Source organism: Cyprinus carpio, chromosome B1 (assembly GCF_018340385.1).
Source record: "Cyprinus carpio isolate SPL01 chromosome B1, ASM1834038v1, whole genome shotgun sequence".
NCBI classification, from domain to species: domain Eukaryota; kingdom Metazoa; phylum Chordata; class Actinopteri; order Cypriniformes; family Cyprinidae; genus Cyprinus; species Cyprinus carpio.
The window spans coordinates 15,071,129-15,092,950 of record NC_056597.1 but is presented as its reverse complement, the minus strand read 5'-3'; the positions used below and the strand labels follow the sequence as shown (position 1 = coordinate 15,092,950).

General features: G+C 35.1%; 1 protein-coding gene across 1 annotated transcript; it reads right to left on the bottom strand.

Moving 5' to 3' along the window:
* Positions 1 to 432: 432 nt before the first annotated feature.
* LOC109091432 (acyl-CoA synthetase long chain family member 1a) lies at positions 433 to 21,586 on the bottom strand. The gene is made up of 21 exons (XM_042716698.1): positions 21,497 to 21,586; positions 12,720 to 12,941; positions 10,600 to 10,714; positions 10,408 to 10,472; positions 10,144 to 10,245; positions 9,784 to 9,883; positions 8,876 to 9,051; positions 8,735 to 8,767; positions 8,544 to 8,595; positions 7,997 to 8,070; positions 7,485 to 7,562; positions 6,002 to 6,136; positions 5,765 to 5,899; positions 4,539 to 4,634; positions 4,359 to 4,431; positions 4,148 to 4,236; positions 3,777 to 3,893; positions 2,805 to 2,948; positions 2,470 to 2,571; positions 2,280 to 2,351; positions 433 to 1,425 (listed from the first exon to the last, which is right to left on the bottom strand). The coding sequence occupies exons 2-21, from the start codon at positions 12,912 to 12,914 to the stop codon at positions 1,285 to 1,287; spliced, it is 2,094 nt and encodes a 697-aa protein (XP_042572632.1). The 5' UTR covers positions 12,915 to 12,941; positions 21,497 to 21,586; the 3' UTR covers positions 433 to 1,284.
* Between the last annotated feature and the right edge of the window lie 236 nt (positions 21,587 to 21,822).

Sequence of the window (21,822 nt, the reverse complement as noted above, 5' to 3'; positions counted from 1 at the left end):
GTTGGGAAAATTATATTTTTCCCTGTGACTATAAAGTGTGTGGGACACTGGCAGCCAGTGAGACTAGTTTCTTGAATTTCAAGATGGGTGTTCGTATTTAGAAAGCTTGTTCAGGTGTGTCAATATAGCCGTAGGCTCAGGTTAGAGTGAGTGACAACAGAAGCTAGGAGGGGAGTTTTTTAGCCATTTATGCAACTATATGCCTCATTGACTTTTGAGTTTCATTCGTTCATATATATATAAGAAAATCATTATTTTATATATATATACACAGTATATACTCATTCTAATATCATTCCCACTGTATAGGCATTTCTGTGAAATATAAACCAGAAATACTGCAATTCCATTATGCAATGCTCATATTTTTTTTTTTAAATACAGGCACTGGAATCATTACCAAAGTAAATGAACGGGAACCCAAACACTATCGAGAGAATGACATCAGTTTATTTCTCTCGTCAACAACCACATGCTACAGATAACTGTTTGCACAATTTACATGAACCAGAATACAATAAAGATGTACAAATATAAATAGATAACCTATATACAAGCATTAATCTCCAGGAGAGAGGCACATTTGAGATTTCAAAGTGCTGTTAGTGGAATCTGAGTATCAAGAACTAATTTGTGTGAACCAATGTCATATCACTGTCAATTTCAGTGGAAATCATGTATTCAGATATGGAAAAGACCTTAAATATTTTAAACATGGTTTACCATAACAAAAGCATTTTGAGTAACAATCAAGACCATACATTTAAATAGTAAACACTGATAAATATCCATTTACAGAAGTTTAATGGAAATCACTATGTTTTAAATAAGTTTTAATGAAAATATCTGCACATGGTTTACAAATCAGAAACCTGTCAGCACTTTGTGGCATATGAATATCGGCTGTCTCAGTCTGTTCTGTTTTATATGATCTTGCAGGTGTGCTCTCGGTTATTAGACTCAAGGCATTCACTGGCCTAAGGCATTGGGGTGGTTCACTTCCAGTTTTCTTGAATTGTCATCACAGATGAATAGCAGGGCTCATGAAATGTTTGGTATGTGCTTCACTGGCAGGACTATACTTCACCTCTTTTGAGATGACTGCGGCACATCCAAGTGGTAGAACCACTGGAACCACCTGGTCCTTCTCTCCTCCTTGCTCACTGTGTGAGTGACAACAACACGTCAGAACTGGAGAACCTCTTTCATAATCATCACCACACTGCAAGTATGTTCTAGTTCAGTCACTCTCAGTGTGGACGGGGTCTCTCTCTCTTTCTTTGTTCACATTTTGATTTTAGCATAGAGCTGGTCAGTCTGCTGTTTGAAGTGGTTTCTCAACTCGGCTCTCTTTGCTTTCAGTGTTGGTGTGAGAAGTCCATTCTGAACAGAGAACATTTCCATGTGCAGGGCAATGTCTCTCACCTACACACACACACACGCACAAAGAGATTAGATAAAAAAATGTACAATCATTTTTAGTATGTTAATAATATATAACATAGCTTAAATATTATAAGTATAATAATAGAATATTGTTCTAAAATAATTGTAATATTTATTATTATTGTAAGGTTATTGGACAAATCAACCATATTTAGAAAAAAATTTGAATTATCATTAACATTCCTAGTGTTATTTATGGGTTAATGGACCACACTACATTAAAGGTGCTGTATGTAGGATTGACACCGAGTGGTTGAACTAGGTATTGCAGTCCAAATTCTAAATATTGGAGAGGGTTTTTTCACTGGGCCCCTCCTCCTCAGACTTGAAGCACACGCAGGTTGCCAGTTTGACGACACAAACAGGAATCAGAGCACTTGAAGATGAATGAATTTAAATACGCTGTGTTTTCTACCAACTAGTGCTGAAATACAATTAGGTAAACTGGCAGTGGGCGGGTTTCACAAACCAAAACAAATCAGTCTGATTTGGGAGATTCCTCCCAGAACGCACATTTTCAAAGGAGAATAACTGACTGTAGCATTGTGTTAACTTAGCATGTTTCTTCTGCAAACATACTGTATTATGGTATTTTTATGCTTTAGTAGAGTCAAAATCTTACATACAGCACCTTTAAATTTAATGGACTTCCATTAAACTGAAAAAGACCCTTGCTCTAGTACTTCTGTGTTTTGTGGATCAGTATTCACAACAAATAAAACAAATAACAAGAAATGAACAGATAAATAGTGTAAAACATTTTATGGTATGTGAAGGTTTGTGATTTGTGGTGGAGCTGTCAAGAAGTAAAAGAGCTAGTTTTGTATATGAACCTGTTCAAAGGACTTCAGTCCAGCTTCTTTCCCTAGCCGAATGATATCTTCCAGGATGGCATTTTTCAGTTCCTGGTTAAAACAATATCAGAAGTCAGGGAGGGTACAAGTCCTCATATTTCAACAAATTAAAAATATAAACAATGTCATCAAATATGAATCCAAAGCCTCCAAATCCAAAGTGTTGTACCTTGCTTTTGCACATTTCAGTATAGGATCCCTCAATGCCTCTTTTCTTTGCCCATCCAGGCAGAAAATCTGGATCAGGAACCACAATGCCCACTAAACAAGCCTACAAACAGACACAGGACGGGTTTACTCCACTGATCTATAATAGCACATATACCCACACTTATGCTAACACAGACAGCAACATAGTGTTGGCCCAGATCCGGCCAGCGTGAAATCCATGCGTGCTAGATGTGTGCTGGATCTGGGCCGACACTGGTTGGTGTCTGGGAAAGCACATCCACACTCTGATTCACTGCTATGTGGAAGCCACTGTCATTTAGTCCAGTCTCTCACCTGCAGACTGTCTCCATGTACAAAGACCTGAGCCACTGGATCACTGCGGATGTAGATGTTCTCAATCTTCTCTGGAGCGATGTATTCACCCTGGGCCAGCTTAAAGATGTGTTTCTTCCTGTCTATAATCTTCAGAGTCCCATTCTAAAACAATAAATACTCAACTTCACTAACTAATTAAAAGAAGAGGGAAGGGTTCTGCTCTCTTAAAACGCAAGAATTAGTTTGAAAATATTTTTTAAATTGTGCAACAATTTGGAAAGATTGTACAAAAGTTAAATGCTTCACTTACAGTTGTATTTAGAGGAGCTGGTGAAGTTTCAAGTATGAGTTTCAGTGGACTCACAAGCATTAATAAGTAAATTTTTCAAAAAAATTCTAAAACCAATTTTCTTGGACATTATTTTTTTTAGAATGCATGGTGAGCATAAGAGACAAGACATTTACTCACAAGTTAAGGCCCTTTCATACAAAGAATGATACCCATAAAGATAACTATAACAATAAATATATTAGTGTGTGTTTATGCTACAGTTATTTCATCTGCTAATACAAATGCTTGAGTGCTTTAAAGTCTGGAGATGTTATTGTTTTTTGTTCGGCTGAAAAATCCTTCTCAATGATTTCAATTCAATTTCAATGATATTGTTCATCTTGTCATTATTGTTATACCTGTGATATGGACTTCAAATATTTTTTTCCTGTATTTTTGACCAACTTATACAGCTTAGGTGAGCATAAGAGACTTTTCGAAAGAAAATTGTAAAGGGTAAAATGAAGATTAAATATCATTAGTGAGTCAGTAACTGGGTTGATGTCAGTTCATTTAAAAATGATTCTGATTCACTGAATCATGCAGAAGATTTACAGAAATAAGGACACTGATTATATTGGTACTGAATTGGCAGACTAAAAAGTTACAAATGAAAGTAAATAAGGAGCAGAAGTGCTAAGAGAAGATGTGAAATTTACCGGAAGCCATTTGCCGACATCTCCAGTGTGCAGCCAGCCGTCTTTATCTATGGCTTCTGAGGTTTGCTCTTGGTCCTTCAGGTAACCTTGAAACACATTTGATCCTTTCACACACACCTGTCGAAAACACACACACACACACACACACACACACACACACACACACACTGCTACACACACACACACACACACACACACACACACACACACACACACACACACACACACACACACCAGTTAATTGAGAGGTACACCATTAGCATTATACCACATATTGGGCTGAAGATTAGGCATTATGCCACAAAAAGAGCTCAACTTATATTGAACCCAGAACATTCCTTTAAAATTCAATATTTTAACTGTTGACGAACCTCTCCCTCTCCATTTGCTGCAAAATAATTCATCTCAGCCACGTCCACAAGCTTAACGAAGTTACAGGGCAGTGGTGCTCCCACATGACCTGAGAGCAGAGACCAGGAGAGTTTGTGTTACTGCGCAGGCTGTTTATACTGTACACCATCCGAGGTGTGTCTGTTTGGTTTTGTGTGTTAATATGTGTACAGTACACTGACACTGTTTTACCTGCTGTCCAATCTCCAGGAAGTGACATAGTGCAGCCTGCGGTACACTCTGTCTGCCCATAACCCTCATAAAACTAAAAAATAATAATCAAAACAACAACAAAAAACAATAAACTTAAAACCAGTTGTGGGAATACTGATTAGCGGGAGAACAGAGGTGTGTGTGTGTGTGTGTGTGTACCTGGCAGCCCAGAGCTGCTCGCAGGAAGGTGAGGACGGTGGGAGAGACCGGAGCGGCTCCTGTGATCATAAGCCTCACACGTCCACCCAGACTGGCCTGTAGGGTCACAGGAGTCAGATTTATGTATACACCGTAGCAGAAAATAGTTGTCACAGTTCAGTTTGGAGTGTTATGTTAATGCAGGATTTAGTTACTAAAAGGTTATAGAGTTCAATTAAATAACAATCGCATTTTATATCTAGGTGAGAGTTCTGAGCAAGCTATTGTAGATTTGACATAAGCATGAAAAACTATATGAGCTTCTTATATTTTTTAATCTATTTATAGCATGGCTTAATATTGTGGTATTTTGTGTTGGTGAGAGTTATGAGAATTCTATTGAATGCTGTTCTTTTGAACCTTCTATAAATCAAAGAACCCTGAAGAACAATGTATCACTTCCCACAAAAATAATACACAATAGTACAATGGTTTTCATGAGGAAAAAATGTTTCCTGAGCAGCAAATCAGCATGTTAGAATGATTTCTGAAGGATTGTGTGATACTGAAGACTGGAGTAACAATGCTGAAAATTCAGCTCTGCCACAACAAGAATAAATGAAATTTTAAAATATATTCAAATAGAAAACAGTTATTTTCATTTGTAATAATATTTCATAATATACCTTTATATTGATTAAATAAATGTAGACTTGGTGAGCATGGGAAACTTTCAAAAACTTGACAAAACACCAAGAATGCTAACCGATAACTATAAATGTAACTATAAACAATATAATTTCCATTCACACCAACAGACAACATTCTGTTTAGTATAAGCACACTCTGCAGTTATGTCATCTGCCACTTTAAATGCTTCAGTGAATTCTGATTGGCTATTAATGTTTTTTTTTTTATCATTCATCAGCAAAAAAATTCCAACAATATTGCTCCTTTGCATCCGTATTGTTATAGTTGTGGTGTGTACTTCCATGTTCTCATAGAATTAGAATGATCTTTAAACTGTACATTTATAGTTATTGTCCTTGGTGTGAACAAGCCCTTAGATGAGTCGTGATTTCCCTTGATTTTTTTTTTTTTGCTTTATAAATGTCAGACATTTGGATGCTGAGTATTTTGGAATTTGTGTGTTGCTAGGCAACAGAGTCTTTATAGGTGCTCTATGGTTTCATCTGATTGTTCTGTCCTTGGGCTCTACACACTCTTTCTCCATTTCATCTGGTTACCTGCACTTTGCTAAAGATCAGTTTATCCCACATGCTATCCTTCCTGACAACTCCACTTTTAAGCTCCGCCTCTTTCCTGCTGGTGGCAAAATCCAGAAGCCATCTTTTGAGAGGAGTGTTTGCCTGTCCGAAGATCAATGCAAACACACGAATGTATAATGAGCAAAGATCACCAAGTGTATTTAAGTACAGACTTCAGTGCAAACAGTTTATGTGTGTATAACTTAACACAAGTACCTTATCGAACATTCGGTTGAGTAGTCTGGGCACTACAGGGAATATAGTGGGCTTAAGAGTCTTCAGATCATCCATCAACAGACGGATATCACCCTGAAAATATCCAATCCTGGCCCCGTGGACCAGAAGCACACCCTACATACACAAAAATCAATTATGCAACAAGAATATAATGCCAGTTAATTTCTACATAGGCACAGTCAAGAAATTATAATATCACGTATTTAAAGTAATAGTTCACCCAAAAATTAATGTTTGCTGAAAATGTGCTCATTCTCAGACCATCCAAGATGTAGATGAGTTTCTTTCTTCATCGGAACAGATTTAGAATATCTTGCTTACCCATGTATCTTCTGGGTGCCATCAGAATGAGAACAGTTCAAACAGCTGATGAAAAGTGTAGCCCATCAATTAACATGTTATGAAGGTGCGAAAACAAATCCCATCATTAAGGCATTTTAACTTGAAACAATATCTTCCGGCCAAAACACCAGTACATAATACATAATAACACATCCTCCAGTGAAAAAGTTCATACTCTGTTGTCTTCTCAAATCAAATTCAACAAACATATTCGTTATTTTTTATAGCATTAAGCCGCTAATGCCAAGTATGGTGACCCATACTCAGAATTTGTGCTCTGCGTTTAACCCATCCAAAGTGCACACACACAGCAGTGAACACACACACCATGAACACACACCCGGAGCAGTGGGCAGCCATTTATGCTGCGGCGCCCGGGGAGCAGTTGGGGGTTCGGTGCCTTGCTCAAGGGCACCTCAGTCGTGGTATTGCTGGGCCCGAGACTCAAACCCACAACCTTAGGGTTAAGAGTCAAACTCTCTAACCACTAGGCCACAACTTCCCCGAACTATTTTTTAGAACTATTTTGGACTGTTTTTGACTGTAAATGCTGCTTGATCTGCGCATTTTCTCCCCTGATTCAGAAGAGTTGACTTTTTCACTGGAGGAAGCATTACGGGTTGAGGACTCCACCGGAATCGGTTAAAAATGTCTTACTGATGGATTTGTTTCTTACAAACACACCACTTTTCACTTTACAGGACATTAATTTATGGATTGGAGTCATGTGGATTATTTATGGATTATTATGATGTTTTTATCAGCTGTTTGGACCCCCATTCTGACGGCACCCATTTACTGAAGAGGATCCACTTGTGAGTAAGTGATGCAATGCTAAATTTCTCCAAATTTGTTCTAACGAAGAAACAAATTCATCTACATCTCAGATGGCCTAAAAGTGAGTACATTCAGGAAATTTTTAAGCTGATGAAAAGTGTAGCCCATCAATTAACATGTTATGAAGTGTAATGTTGTTTTGATGATGTTAGTTGTTGATGATAGAATTTTAATTTTTGGGTTTTGTTTATCTTTGGATTAATTGATGACTGAGTTTTTTATTTTTTGTATGGAAAATATATGAAACAATTGTTCAATGACGGTGTGCATGCATAATACATACCTCGACCACTCTCTCAAACATGTGTGCTAGTGGTAGGTAAGAAATGTGAATGTCTGTCTGGTTGAGCATGCAGTGAACCTGTAAAACACACACACACACATGTGCAGTGTGAAATACAGCGTACCTCTACTACTCTTTCAAACATATGCGCTAGCGGTAAGAAGGAGATGATAACATCTTGAGGACTAGGTTTCAGCAACCCCTAACCACACACACATACAAATATACATACACATCAACACAGGACAGGAAACAGATAATTCAATGAGGAAATGAGGCACAAGAAGAGGTGAACATAACAGAAAGACAGAACTTGATTCGAAGAAAACATTTACTAACATGTATTAACTGACAAACAAAATGAAGGAAAGATGCTCCTAAAAACTTCACAGATATGATCTGTCATTTAAATCTCACTGGTTGTCATTTTTGCTAGTTTTTTGATAGTTTTCCAAGAAATAATTTACTTTTTTTTTTTTTTTAAATTTATTTTAAAAAATCTCTTGGCTTACCTCTGTAACTTTAATGAAAGCAGAACAATTCGAAACAACATTTCCATGTGTGATCATTGCTCCCTTTGGATTCCCTGTTGAAAAAAAAAAGATTAATTTTATTCTCTAAGTTGGAGCACTAAAAATGTGACAGGATATGATGAGGCAACATCTGAAAGAGAAATGAAATATGTGCTCTATGTGTATTGATTGTAAAAGAAAAAGAAAAGGAAAGAAATTGGACAGACAAAATTAACTTCTCTAAATGTATTTTTAAACTGTTTTTATTTTCTTTTTTTTTTTTTTTTTTTTTGATTTGTTTTTTTGATTTTTCTTTTTAAATTAGTTAAAAATGAATTAGGACTAGGGTTGTCAAACTCCAAAATAAAATAAATAAATAAACATCATAAATGTATCATAAAAATGTTTTGTATGACTCAGTTGCTATAAGTCTTCTAAAGCCTTCTAAAAGAATAGTCGTTATTCACTGAAAATCTTGAAACCTTCAAAATGATTCTGTCTATTTAATCACAATTAAATAGTTAAATACATATATAAACACTTTTACCTGTAGTTCCACTTGTGAAGCCAATCAGTGCCAGGTCCTCTGGTTTAGGTGGCTAGAAATAAAATCAAAACTAAGATTCATTAACTTACCATGAAGCACAAAAACAATAATAAAGCAATCAAATAATCAATTCACTATTCACATATAAAGTTACAAGTCTGTAAATCAATACAGCACTCAGTTTTACTCACAATGGGTGTCTTGTAGTTCGCTTTGCCAATAGCCTGCCAAAAGAAAGACTTCATTTAGTGAAGCACAAATACAAGATTAATGAGATCACTGCTTACCAAGGGTGTCTAACTGTGTGTGTGTTTGTGTGTGTATAATCAAACCTCCAGCTCCTTGAGGCTCAGGATCTCAATGCCTTTCTGTTTTGCTTGTGCAATCAGTTCACTGTCAAAGTTCTCCATGATTACTATGGTTGTGATGCTGTGCTTCTGGCCAGACACACAGTCCAGGATCAGACGAGCCTTATCCGCAATGTCACAGATCACAGTGGAGATGGTGGCTACAACAAAGGCTCAGTTACAAATTTCTTACAATTTCAACATGTCACAATGTCAACAATTTCCATCTTCTTTAAAATCTTCAAATGAAATTAAAAATAGTTCTAGTAATTAATTAAATACTTAAATGGGATTAAATATGAAGCATTTTAAAATAATTTAGATAATATCAAGTTCAGTCTGAATGGCGCAAGGCTGATAGATTCTTTAGATGCAGTCTAATCACATCATGATTGTACATGTTTGCATGTTGACTGGCCTCTGCTGGTTCAATCAGATACATTTAGCTAATCAGATTGCTTGCTGAACTTTTAAATAACCTGGTTCAGTGTTTGCTGTAAGCTGGCCCTGCAGCGTTCCTATCAGAGTTCCTTTAAAACCCTCCACCTCCCCAAGCTCCACCTGTCTAGATCTGCTATGGGATGTATGCTCTGCAGTAGCAGCGTGAATAGTTGATCTAGCCATCCGAGACCTAGTACATTAATATTGTCAAATCCATTATCATGCTAAAACTATTCCAAGAGTTCTCATGATTGAAATAGGATTACTAATGCTCTAATTAGTAGGATTTTCTATTACAGTGAACAAAACACTTTTCTAGAATAGGACACAGAAATGGTGCTACATACTATTTTGAAAGTCCTAGTATTTATTTGCATAGTTAAAAAATGAATATAAGGGAAATATGAAACTATTGCACAGAATTGGGAAAAAAATGCTGTGTGCTTGCTCACCTTTGTCAATGATATAGCTGATGGCCTCTGTACCAAGTGTATCATACAGTGGCACTGCCACCAGTGAATATGTGTAACATGCCAGCTCTGAAATCGTCCACTGCAGAAATGTACACAAAACTTAATCAGTTGTGGAATGTACATACTTGGTTATCTTATATAGAATTAATCTAAAATGAACAAAACAATTATAAAGTGTTGCCACATCTGCTGTAGAATAAGCAAAGCAATCAATGTAGCAATCAAGCTTGTCCATCAATGTGTAAAGGAAGTAATTAATTACATGATATTTTGATCATCAAAACCATCATGTTTGAGGTAGACAGCTTCAGAAATCTGTGTCTGTGTGCATGTGATTACCTCTGGCCTGTTCTGTGCAAAGATGCCAATGTATTTGTCTCCTGTTTGACTGTGACCTCTGTGGAGTAATGCTGAACCTGCGAACTCTGCCCTGTCTGCTACCTACACACATAAACAGCATATGAAAATACATAACTTACTTAAATGCACAGCCATATCTGATAAAACACAAATGAGACAGGGTTCAGTAAACAAACAGAGAAAAAACGGCTAAACTAGTTATGGAATAAGGTTTCAATCAATTTTGCTCTAGAGAAATCTTACCTCTTTATATGAAAGCCAATTATATGGCTTGCCCGGCTTACGAGATCCCAAACAAGGACCATTATCTATAAAAATAAATCACAAAAATGTAAAAGATATCACACATGATGACAAAAAAAAGAGCTTCTTTTTTTGGGTGAACTACTGGTGATTTTATCTTAACGACTTGAGGCAAACAGCTATTTGACTTACTTGACACTCGTAGTCCTCGTAAGAAAAATTCATACATTGTCTGAGCGTCTTTGTAGTAGTATGTCATGTATGTGTCACTGTCCTGTAGAATAGACCGACGAGCATATTCACTACCCTGAAAAACAAAATCAAAAACTATGGTATTATGTACCAAACAATTAGATAATAACTCCTTACTTCACACCAGACAGCTAATCTGGAAAAGCATGAACAGAAACAGTGCTGCAAACAGTGGTTTTAAAATGTACATTAGAAATCTTGTAACACCATAATGCCAGCCAATGAAATCTGAGGACCAGAACTAAACATTAATAGCATTTATGCATAAACAATGCTTACAGCAGCATTAGGATTAGATTTTGATAAAAATAAAAAAATAAAAAAGACTAGGCCATTAACAGCAGAGGAAAGGAAGACTTCATGCTAAAGGAATTTACAGATGATCGCTCCACAGTAGATCTGACTCATACTTCAGGGTGTTACCATAGCAAACACACAAGAAATGGTGAGAATACACAAACTCTTTCAAGCTAAGACAGAGACAGAGATCAAAGACATGCTTCTACAATTATACTTGTCTGGGTGAAAGAAGCTGTAATTATTTGTATCCAAAGCAAAGTTACAGTCTGTGCACTTACACATATACACACAAAACTGCTATACACTTAAAAAGCATGTGATGACAGAACAAGACATAGAGGAATGTGATGAAAAGACCACTTTAAAAATAACTCTACCTGGCTGTCCCAGTGTTTTCAACACACATACACTACCATTCAACTGTGTTTGGCAAGTTAGTTTTTATGTTTTTTTTTATGCTCACCAAGTCCGCATTTGTTTGAAGAAAATACAGTAAAAACTGTAATATTGTGAAATATTATTTATTTTTATTTTTTTTCCTTTGGCTCAAACAGTAGAGCATGTCATTAACAATGGGTCATGGGTTCGATTCCCAGAGAAAACAAGAACTGATAAAATGCAAACTATAACTTAAATGCAATGTCGCTTTTGATAAAAGTATCTGCCAAAGGCATAAATGTAAATTTATGTATATATTTCAGTCAACAGTGTCACATGATCCTTCAGAAATCATTCTAATGCTAATTAAGTGGTTAATCATCATCAGTATTAAAAGTGTTAAAAATAGTTGTGCTGCTTAATGTTTTTCTGGAAACCATTAAAACATTTAATTTTTTTTTTTTTTTTTATTTTTTTTTTTTTATTTAGTTGTTTTTTTTTTGATTTGATTTTGAAAGGAAGATCATTTATAGAAATCTTTTTTTTTTTTTTTTTTTTTTTTTTTTACCATAGTAATATTTTCGAATGGTACTGTATATACTTTTTTTTAAAGATTTTCTTTTACTGGCAGGAAGTAGACGTAGTCATTAAAAAAAAAAAAAAAAAAAAAAACTTGCTATGTGTACTGTGCTAGACTAGCTGAGATTTGTCTGATTGTTTCTATTGTTCTCATCATTTGTAAGTCGCTTTGCATAAAGGCATCTGCTAAATGATTAAATGTAAAAATAAAGTATAAAAAGCACAAAAAATGCACTGTCCCCAAGAAACAGCAAATGTTTTCTGCACTAAGACCTGATTGCATGTAAAAATAAATTATAAAAAGCACTGGGTAACTCAGGAAAGAGTTCATAGATGCATACAAAAAGACAGTTTTGTGACATACAGCTGGTAACCTTTTCGCATGCTGGGGTAAACACAATGAGCCACAATGAGCATTTTCAATGAAGAAACACATTCAACAGCTTTGTTTGAGGAGGTCAGTTACATGGAAACAAGATATCCTCAAGTGCAACTGTGTATTATAAATTATAAAAAGCACAAAAAATGCACTGTCCCCAAGAAACAGCAAATGTTTTCTGCACTAAGACCTGATTGCTTTAGAGTATTAATGTTATCATCTAAATGGTGGTTGTCTGTTTTGCATGTAGATCATATGGGTCCTTTCTGTTTATGTGGCTTGGAAAAAGAAAAGTCTGCAGACCAGACATTTTATACACAGCCTGATTTTGAAAGACTTTTCTTACCCTGGACAATTTCACCTCACCATTGATTTTCAAATTGGTTTTGCAGTGTAAAACTTTTGAGGAAGTTCTGACACTTACCTGTACCTCCACAGACTGCATGGAGAGGTCACAGGGTGGTTTAAGTGCTTTGGGCCGAGTGGCCAGCCAGTATGTGGTGATGGCAGCGAAAGCGCCCATGCCCATGAGGGTGTTGATGGGTAAACTGCGCACATACTGCCTCAAGTCGTCCAGCTCAGGTAACCGCAGGTGCCGGATCAGATCCTGGGCCTGCATGGCTCTGCCAATTCAGCTTGCTCAAGTCTGAAAGAAGAAAACACAGGAGGAGGAATTTAGTGGTACAAAAAGCCTGATTGTAAGCTGAAAATCACTTTGAAATTCATCTATTTAAGTGAATGCTACATGGGTATATTTATGATAAATATTTGGCACTATTTCGGTGTTAACGCATATTGACTGACTGACGAAGAAAAACACATTTTGTACAAAAATGAATAAAGCAGGAGATTGTAGTTGAAGAATAATTTAATATTTATTTCTTGATACAGTAGACTTAGAATGCACCATTATATTCCTGCTATAATTATTTTCATCAGAAAATATTATTCTAATTTATTGTTTATAATTATTATAAAAACTATATTGTTCTTCTAAGAGCTTTTTTAATCAGTATATTTTTATACATGTATCTTCTATTTTGTACATTATAATGTGATATTTTTTTTTCCTTTTTCAACAAACTGTGTAATATCTGAAATTTTAAATTTGATAATATACACACACATTCAGATTTTAAATTTAATAATTTGATAGATATTTAAGTTGTATTGTTTGATTTATATGTATTTTTATTGACAGCTCTATATGAGCAGAAAATGGGGCTATAATAAAAAAGGCAATAAATATTTCATCTGCATCAGCCCATAGCCTCTAGCTGTGTTTCTCTGCACAGTCTCTCCTCATGGAAGTGAAGACTAATTACAGACAGAAAGAGGGTCCTTCATTAAGCTGAGACCTCAGAGACTTCACTGCTCTAACAACAAAGCTGAAAATCTCCTCTGAAGGGTGGCAGCTTCTTTGTATCAGTGAGGTGTTTGCTGATAATATCTCTGAAACCACTTGGTCTTCACACTGAGAGTGAAAATAAGTGCTAAATCCTGTGAGAAGAACTCTTAATATGTTGTAGATAATATGGCGGGCTTTCACCTCAGTGGTCTGTGTGACATACGCAGACTTCTCACATTTACACTATTTATTTATCTGATTAAAAAATATAGTCAAACAGTAATATTGTGAAATATTATTACAGTTTATTTAACTCCAGTCTTTTTGAAAGGTAGTACTGTATATCACTGTCTACATAAAAATACTAAGCACAAATCAGGCGTATTAATATGATTTCTGAAGGATCGTGTGACACTGAAGACTGCTGTAGTGGCTGCTGAAAATTCAGCTTTACCATCACAGGAATAAATTGCATATTTTGCAGAAAACATTTCATTTAAATTGTAATGATGTTTCACAATAATACTGTTTTTACTTAAGCCTTGGTGAGCATAAAAACTAAAAAATTAACAACATTAAAATATCTAAATTATTACAAACTTGTGTAGGGTATTTGTTCCATTTGGCATCACATAATTGTAAGCAACAGAATCTTCACAAAGATATAAAAAATTCATATAAGTGCAGAATTAATATTTTATTACAATCTTATGATTAACAACATTTCGTATTATTTTTACATCTTAAATCGATTGTTATAAATCCATCAAATCAATGAATGGAAGCAAATGCTTTTAGTTTTTTTTTGTAAATAAAATATTACTAGAGAACATTTTATAAAAAATACAATTTCAGATTTTCTACTTTAAAATTTTATGTTTTATGTTCAACAAGTTACTTTTCTTTTTAATTGTTTGTAAAATTTCCTAGCAATTTCTGAGTGAAAATTATTTCGATACTAAATGTATTTCACTGTACCATAAAGGACGACAGTAACATACAGAACAATTTCACTTTATCATCACTCTATATGGCTACCAAAAACTGAATTAATTTCACAAAACACAAATAAGCCAATAAAATAAAAAGTAATAGCCTATATGGTAATATTATGTTTATTTAAGGGACGCTTTCAGCGTGTGCCTGTTGTAGTAGTTAAAGTGACCTGAAGGAAACTACTGGATATGAATAGCAGAATGACCCTCACAGACAGCAATACCACAAGGTGGGTCTCTCTCTTTTTCTCTCACTCTAAACTGTCACTGAATTTTCCATCTCAATTTCTTCCTTTCTAGTTTTCATTCGTCTCCCACTTCTCATTTCATGCTGAATGTTTTTTACCCTCTGGCTTCAGTATTTAAACCCTGTAGTCTGTTTTAGCAGATGCAATCGTGTGTGTGTGTGTGTATGAAGTGGGTCTTTTGAAATGCATCAAAACACATGGAGTTGCTGGCATGCCACACATCAATACAAAGCGTATTGTTGCTTTTCTTATCTCAGAAACATAAGCATACAAATCCAATCCAAAGACGCTAGCGGTGACATTGCTGTGTTTGTGTGTGAAATTCCTGATGAACAGCAGATCTGCTCTGTAATACGAGAACAAGAGATGCGTGGCAGCTCAAACACTCCTCTACTCAAACACAATGCAGTAATTCACAAACATAAAGAGAAAAAAAAGGAAGACATTCCACATGTGGCAGAATGTAAGCTCCCTCACAACTCTCACTGAATTTGTCAAGAGCATGTGCAGCTTACATTTGACACTAAAAATCAAAAGAAGTTACAATTATATTCGTCTGGCCTAATTGTTAACTAAAACTATTAAAACATTTTCAGTAACTGAAATTAAGCTAAAATAAAGTATCAGATTAAACTAAGTTTAACTTGAAGTCACAATAAAAATAAATTAAATAAATACAAATATGTAAAAAAAAAAAATAAAAAATACAAAAATCACTAAAATAAACTAAAATTAAATATTCAAAATATTATTAAATACTAGCATATGAATAATACTAAAATGACACTGGTCATCATAACACATAAGATCATTTGCCCCCAAATTCTCATTAGCATGAAACATTTTCACTCACTTTTGTAATGTAGAAAAAATAATAAAAATCTTATTTCATTTCCAAAGGACCAGATATACAGTATAACAGCATCATATTGGTTATTGGTTGATATTAGTGATTTTTTCTATAATTTACTGCTGCAGGTTAAACGATTTCAATAAGATATAACACTGCATGCTGAATTCACTTTTAAAATCATTCTTCAATGTCATTGAAGGTTTAAACATCTGTGTGAGGCTGCACATTGTTAGTATAAACATGAATTGAGTCATTCCTGAAAAATGTACTGTATGCTTATGTCCACGAGACTGTTTCTTCTAAGAGGGTTAAATTGACGGTGTGTGTGTGTGTGTGTGTGTGTGTGTGTGTGTGTGTGTGTGTGTGTGTGTAAATGTTAGTGCCAGCAGCTGTGTGTATCTGGCTCACAGATGGGAAATGTCATGCTGATCACATGGCAGGACTGGCAGTGCTTGTCCTCGAAGTAAAAACTAACCTCTCTCCATACTTGGGATGCAGACAGTATAATCCAATGACAGAGCTACACTGACAACCAGCCCACTGAGAGAAAGACAGTGAGAGTGCACAATCAGCCCACTGAGAGAGGGATTGTGAGGGTGGGAGAGAGATTAAGTTTTTATAACTCACACAACTTAAACTTGTAAGAAGTGTATTTGGCACAGAAATACTCAAGTAACACATCTAAACAGTTTGTTATTATTATTATTATTATTATTATTATTATTAATTTATTTTTTTTATACCTTGGCCATGTTTAGCATGAGAATCCAACTCTTTAACAGTGTAAATAACTCAACATGCATGAAAAACCTTTTAATGAGGATTCATTTAAGCATCAACTTGACCTCGGATGTTTAACCTGATTTTTTTTTTTTTTTTTTTTTAGAAAAATTACAATTAGATACAAATCAAGAAACAAATTTTCAAAAACTTTTGAGTAACAGAAGATTCTAACAAAGGGATCTGCATTTACTCTTAATGCTGAATGAGAGAAACAACTGAGATATTAAAAAGATATTGCAGGCTGAGAAAGCTCTGTAAAGCATTATGTCACATAAATGGAACCCAGTGGAAAAAAAGAGACAAAAAAGCTAGAACAAACAGCTGCTCTGACAAATGGCAATCAGGATACCAAACTCATGACAGAAACACACACACACATACACATATACATATGTTAATTGATTATTGCATTTACATATACATATACATATATATTTTTATATATATATATATATATATATATATATATATATATATATATATATATATATATATATATATATATATATATATATATATATATATATATATATATGATTTTATCAAACTGTGACATATAAAAGCTATTTGCAGTTTTATAAAAGATCATCCCATTTCCATTTTAATTGGAAATGCATCAACAATGCAATGCCTTCTCTGTCAGACCTTTTAACTGGTTATTTTTTCTGCATTACAGCACCTCTGCTTTTTTACATTTCTGAGAAGTCAAACTGGACATTTGGCACTTAGTATCCCACTATAATATGTACTGTAATTCCAGGATTTGTATCTCTTAACACTGACATGCATAACCCTCAACTGCATTACTCCATCAGCGGCCCAATCAGATTTAGAGATTATTATTTTTATTTTTTTTTTGACTAAGGATTGTGGTTAAAAAATAAATAAATAAAAAATATTGTCAAATACATTTCCTGTTCTCCAGTCTGTCAGGGCATCATAACAGCTGTTGAATTATTCATGGACACCCTAAAGGAAAGAGAGCTAAAGCACACTGATCTAGATAGTTCTTTTTGTCAGTCTATGTATTGATAATCAGAGAAGAGCAATGTAATCCAAGGGACTGGATTGTATGAGAGACTTGCAGTTCCATCATGGCTGTAATAATAATAGCACTGATCATCTTAAAAGCAAGAGCCAAAATGTAATTAAGGAACACTATCATTTTATTGTCCATTAGTTTTATAAAATATGTATACAATATATTAATAGCTTTCATGGATAAATTAAAAAATATATGACATAATGTCTGAGCCATTGACCCAATTCAGTCGAGAACAGAGACTGATTTGTTTGGGTGTTATAGAAAGAAGCTATTAAAAAGAGACAAAAGCAAATGACTGACAGCGACCTAGCCACAAGATCATCAACACGTACATTAATAGACAAGAAGCACAAGGAGAAGAACAATGCCACATTCTGTAAGAGAGAAAATTACCACATTAATACTATTACTCTTTGAAGGAATAGTTTAGTCATGACAAAAAAAAAAAAAAAAAAAGATGAAAATGTATCCACCCTCATGCCATCCAAGATGTAGATGAGTTTGTTTCTGCATATTTGGAGAAATTTAGCATTACATCACTTGCTCACCAATGAATTGCAGTGAATAGGTACACTTTTATTTCTGGCCAGAGCATAAATCCATAATTCATAATATCACTTCCTCCAGTAAAAAAGTCAATCCTTTGTTGTCCTCTCACATACAAGACATAATTGTTCAGAACCGTTTTTGGACTGTAAACGGTGCTTGATCTGTAAATATTTCTCTCCTAATTGAGATGAGACAACTTTTTCAACTAGAAAAAGTAATATTATGGATATAGGAATGGTGTAAAGTTAAAAACGTCTTGATGGATTTTGTTACAAACATGCAGCTTTTCGCAGATTTTAATAGGTGGACTGGAGTCATTTGGATTACTTGTGGATTATTGTTTTGTTTTTATTAGCTGTTTGAACTCATTCTGATGGCACCCACTCCTATTCCTTAAAGCTGCTATACATTCAACAGCATTTACAACCCATTTATATGGGGGCCTGGAAGTGCAAAACAGATTACAATTCTGAAAACAAAACAAATTACAAATGCAAGTGCAAATCTAAAAAACAAAATAACAATTCAGAAAGACAACAACAATTCAGAAAACACCTTTTCAAATTTGTCATTGCGTTTTCTGACTTGTTATAATGTTTTCTGAATTGTTGTTGTGTTTTTTTCTGAATTGTTATTTAGTTTTTTAGATTTGTATTTGCGTTATTTTGTTTTCAGAATTTCAATCTGTTTTGCACTTCTTGGCCACCGTACATTTACTACCAACTTACATCAAGATTATTTCACCAGTCATTAAACAGTCTAAATTACAGACACAGAGTGAGTGTGTTCACAACTATACACCGTATTTGTGTTTTCTAGGCTCTCATTCCGCAAGTTTTCAGAATCTCATTAGTTCACGAAAATTAGTCTTTCAGAAGCTAGAAATAAAGGGAGTCCAGGCTAAAGGTTATGGTCTGAAATGGGCTTGGTCATGTTTGAACTCTTTCTAGCTGAACCACACCTAAAGCTTTCTATAACATGTTTAAAAGTGGAGCAGCACATAATACAAACCATTTTCTATAGAAGCCCAGAGGGCAGTTTTGGCTTTTGTGAGAAGACTTACAATAGAAATGGAAGATCTGAAATTCGAGACAGGCGCTTTTATCTGTAAACCTGTTAAATATATTAAATAACAGATGAGAACACATTTGGATTGGTAACCACAGCAACAGGTGTTATTCTGAAGTGGGGCAACTATCCTCAGTGAATTGCTTCCCTTTTACTTTAAGGCTGATGATTGACAAGGTGACTTTTGGAGCAGTTTTGCTGGGCAAATTTTTTCGAGCAATGTTGCTTGGGAACTTTCCCATCGAGAATGGGTAACAAATTTCTATCTGGATAATTTAGATCAGTCGTGGGCCCTGTGTCTCACCTCATTGCCCACTGAAGGCAACATTGCTCAAAAAGTTGCCCTGTGTATCATCAGCCTAATACTGATAGAAAAAATTATAACCGATTCTGGCAAAATGGTCTATAGAATATGCAAACTATCAATACAAAGAACAAGAAGGAAAAATTTCTATGTAACCTTAACCTTGAAAGAAGGGTAACGTGACCACAAAACCCAAAGATGCAGAACAAACTGTCTGCATGAAGGAAAACAGAAGGAAATGAAACCAGCATAACCTCAGACTGCTAGACGGCCAAAATTCCAAACATTCTTGAGTGAGTCTGCTGCTCATATACCACAACTCTACAGTTTAAAACCACAACATATTCACACGCTATCACCTTCTGTTTCACACACACACAAATCATGCACTTACTTAACTGATTTGATGAGAATGAGTCATCTCATAGTCATAGAGCAGACAAGCTGTGTGAACCATTTCTTAGCCACAAAAAATGCTGAAAAAAAAGTTTATTGAAAAAATATCAAAATATATCTTTCTAGTGTTTCGTGCAAAACTTTGCCCATTTGACACTAATTCTTACATTATCTCTTCTGCTTTTTAAAATAGAGGAAAAGTGTGAACTTTTAAGTAATAAATTACATACATATAATTCCCCTGATGTGATTATGAATCAAAAATAAGTCCATCTTTCAGCCACTGCATCAACAAAATGAGGCCAAATTAACTGTGTTAAGAGGTCTTCTCGTCTGCAAACCTGTTGCATAACCATGTTATATTTGGATGTTCTCTGTGAACCTCTAATCCTTTTTTTTTATTTTTGCATCAAATAAATTGCATGTCAGGCATTGCAGGTTAAATGGTTAGTTCATGATGACGCCTATAATTTGTGATGATGGCCAGTGATATGTGATATGGAAAAAAAGCAAATGGGAGGTTACTTGACAAAAAGTGATGCGAAAACATGTCGTGGACAACAAGAGCTGCATTGTTTCCATGTCCGATTCCGTCCTATATTAACTAATTAACTAACAATAGAGCGCGCGAAGCACCGACAAGCGTCTCCAAACACGCTCCATCTCCGCCCCTCTCTTTGTCTTCACACGATCCTCCGCTGAACTTCAGCCATCTCTGACAGAACAGTGCCAAGGAAATGCATGCCGGGTTAACACTTATACCTAGCTATATATTGTGGGAAAAGGTTTTAACATTCTCTATTTTATTTTCTGCTAAATACACAAGATGTGGAAGCGCTCTTCCTGCGCTCACTCGTGCTTTGCGCTGTCCAATTCGTGATTGATTTCTTCTTTTGAGTCGGATCTTTTCAATTAATCGACTGAAATTGTTTAGAAAAAAAATCTGCGCGATTCGATCACGATTTGGAAGGAATTGGTCCAAGCGATTCGTAAGCTAATAAATCAATTCATTTACTACATAAAAAAATCGATTCGACCTATGATTGAGCTGATGGTATAATCATTTGGAGTGAACCGAGGATTTTGATTGATGTGGAAGTTACTTTTAATAGCGTTAATATTAGAAATTACACAGATAAAGCGCACTGGACCTGTATGAGACACATACAGAACAGAGCAAAATTTAATACTATTTGTTATTACATATTATTTACAGTAGGCGTAGTATTTATTATGCAACAATTGCAAGCCAGAAGTAATTTTGCATTGAAACTGGTTGAAACCATTACAGTCTACGGTTGAAACGCACTGTTCAAAAGAACTGACTGAACCAAATGAGTCTGACTTAATTCTACAACGCTATTCTGCTTCAAAAAGGACTCGCTGCATAAAAACATCCCCAAACGTGGCATCATCGCTGCATTTATGTGTTAAACTGAGCATGCATATGAGGCTGAGCAGATGTAGTGACGCCCAATTTTGCATTTGAACGCTTTTCTACGTGATATATTTATTTAATGTGCACGGTTTGAATGTTTTTAAGCGTTATTGATTTCCATCTACTGAAATAATAATATGAATCCAGCCAAGATTAAGGTAGAATTGCACAAACCTGTATGGTGTAACTGTAGCGTCCACACAGCTGTTATTTGGAGGCGTGTATGGCTCTCCGAGCTGTCTTCAGATAGGAAACCGGGCGCTCGACCAATCAGAACACCTATTTCATATCTTTACGCGTACGAGTTTAATTGGCTATTTTTTAGGGAAATTTGCATACGCGCTGTTGTAATGTTGATAAATATAAACTGCGATATTCACAAATAAAGCCAGATGAAGCTTCAGTGTTTTTTCTATACACCATGAGGTGAAGTATCCTAATAAATATAAGTTATAAGACGAAATATGCACTGTTGTGATGTTGATAAATATGAGCTGCGA

Coding starts and splice junctions, on each gene's coding strand:
- LOC109091432 (XM_042716698.1), bottom strand. CDS start 12,914: ATGCAGGCCCAGGATCTGATCCGGCACCTGCGGTTACCTGAGCTGGAC. Junction 8,768..8,875: donor TGAGCCTCAAGGAGCTGGAG/GTTTGATTATAC, acceptor TTCTTTTGGCAG/GCTATTGGCAAAGCGAACTA. Junction 8,596..8,734: donor CGAACTACAAGACACCCATT/GTGAGTAAAACT, acceptor TTTTATTTCTAG/CCACCTAAACCAGAGGACCT.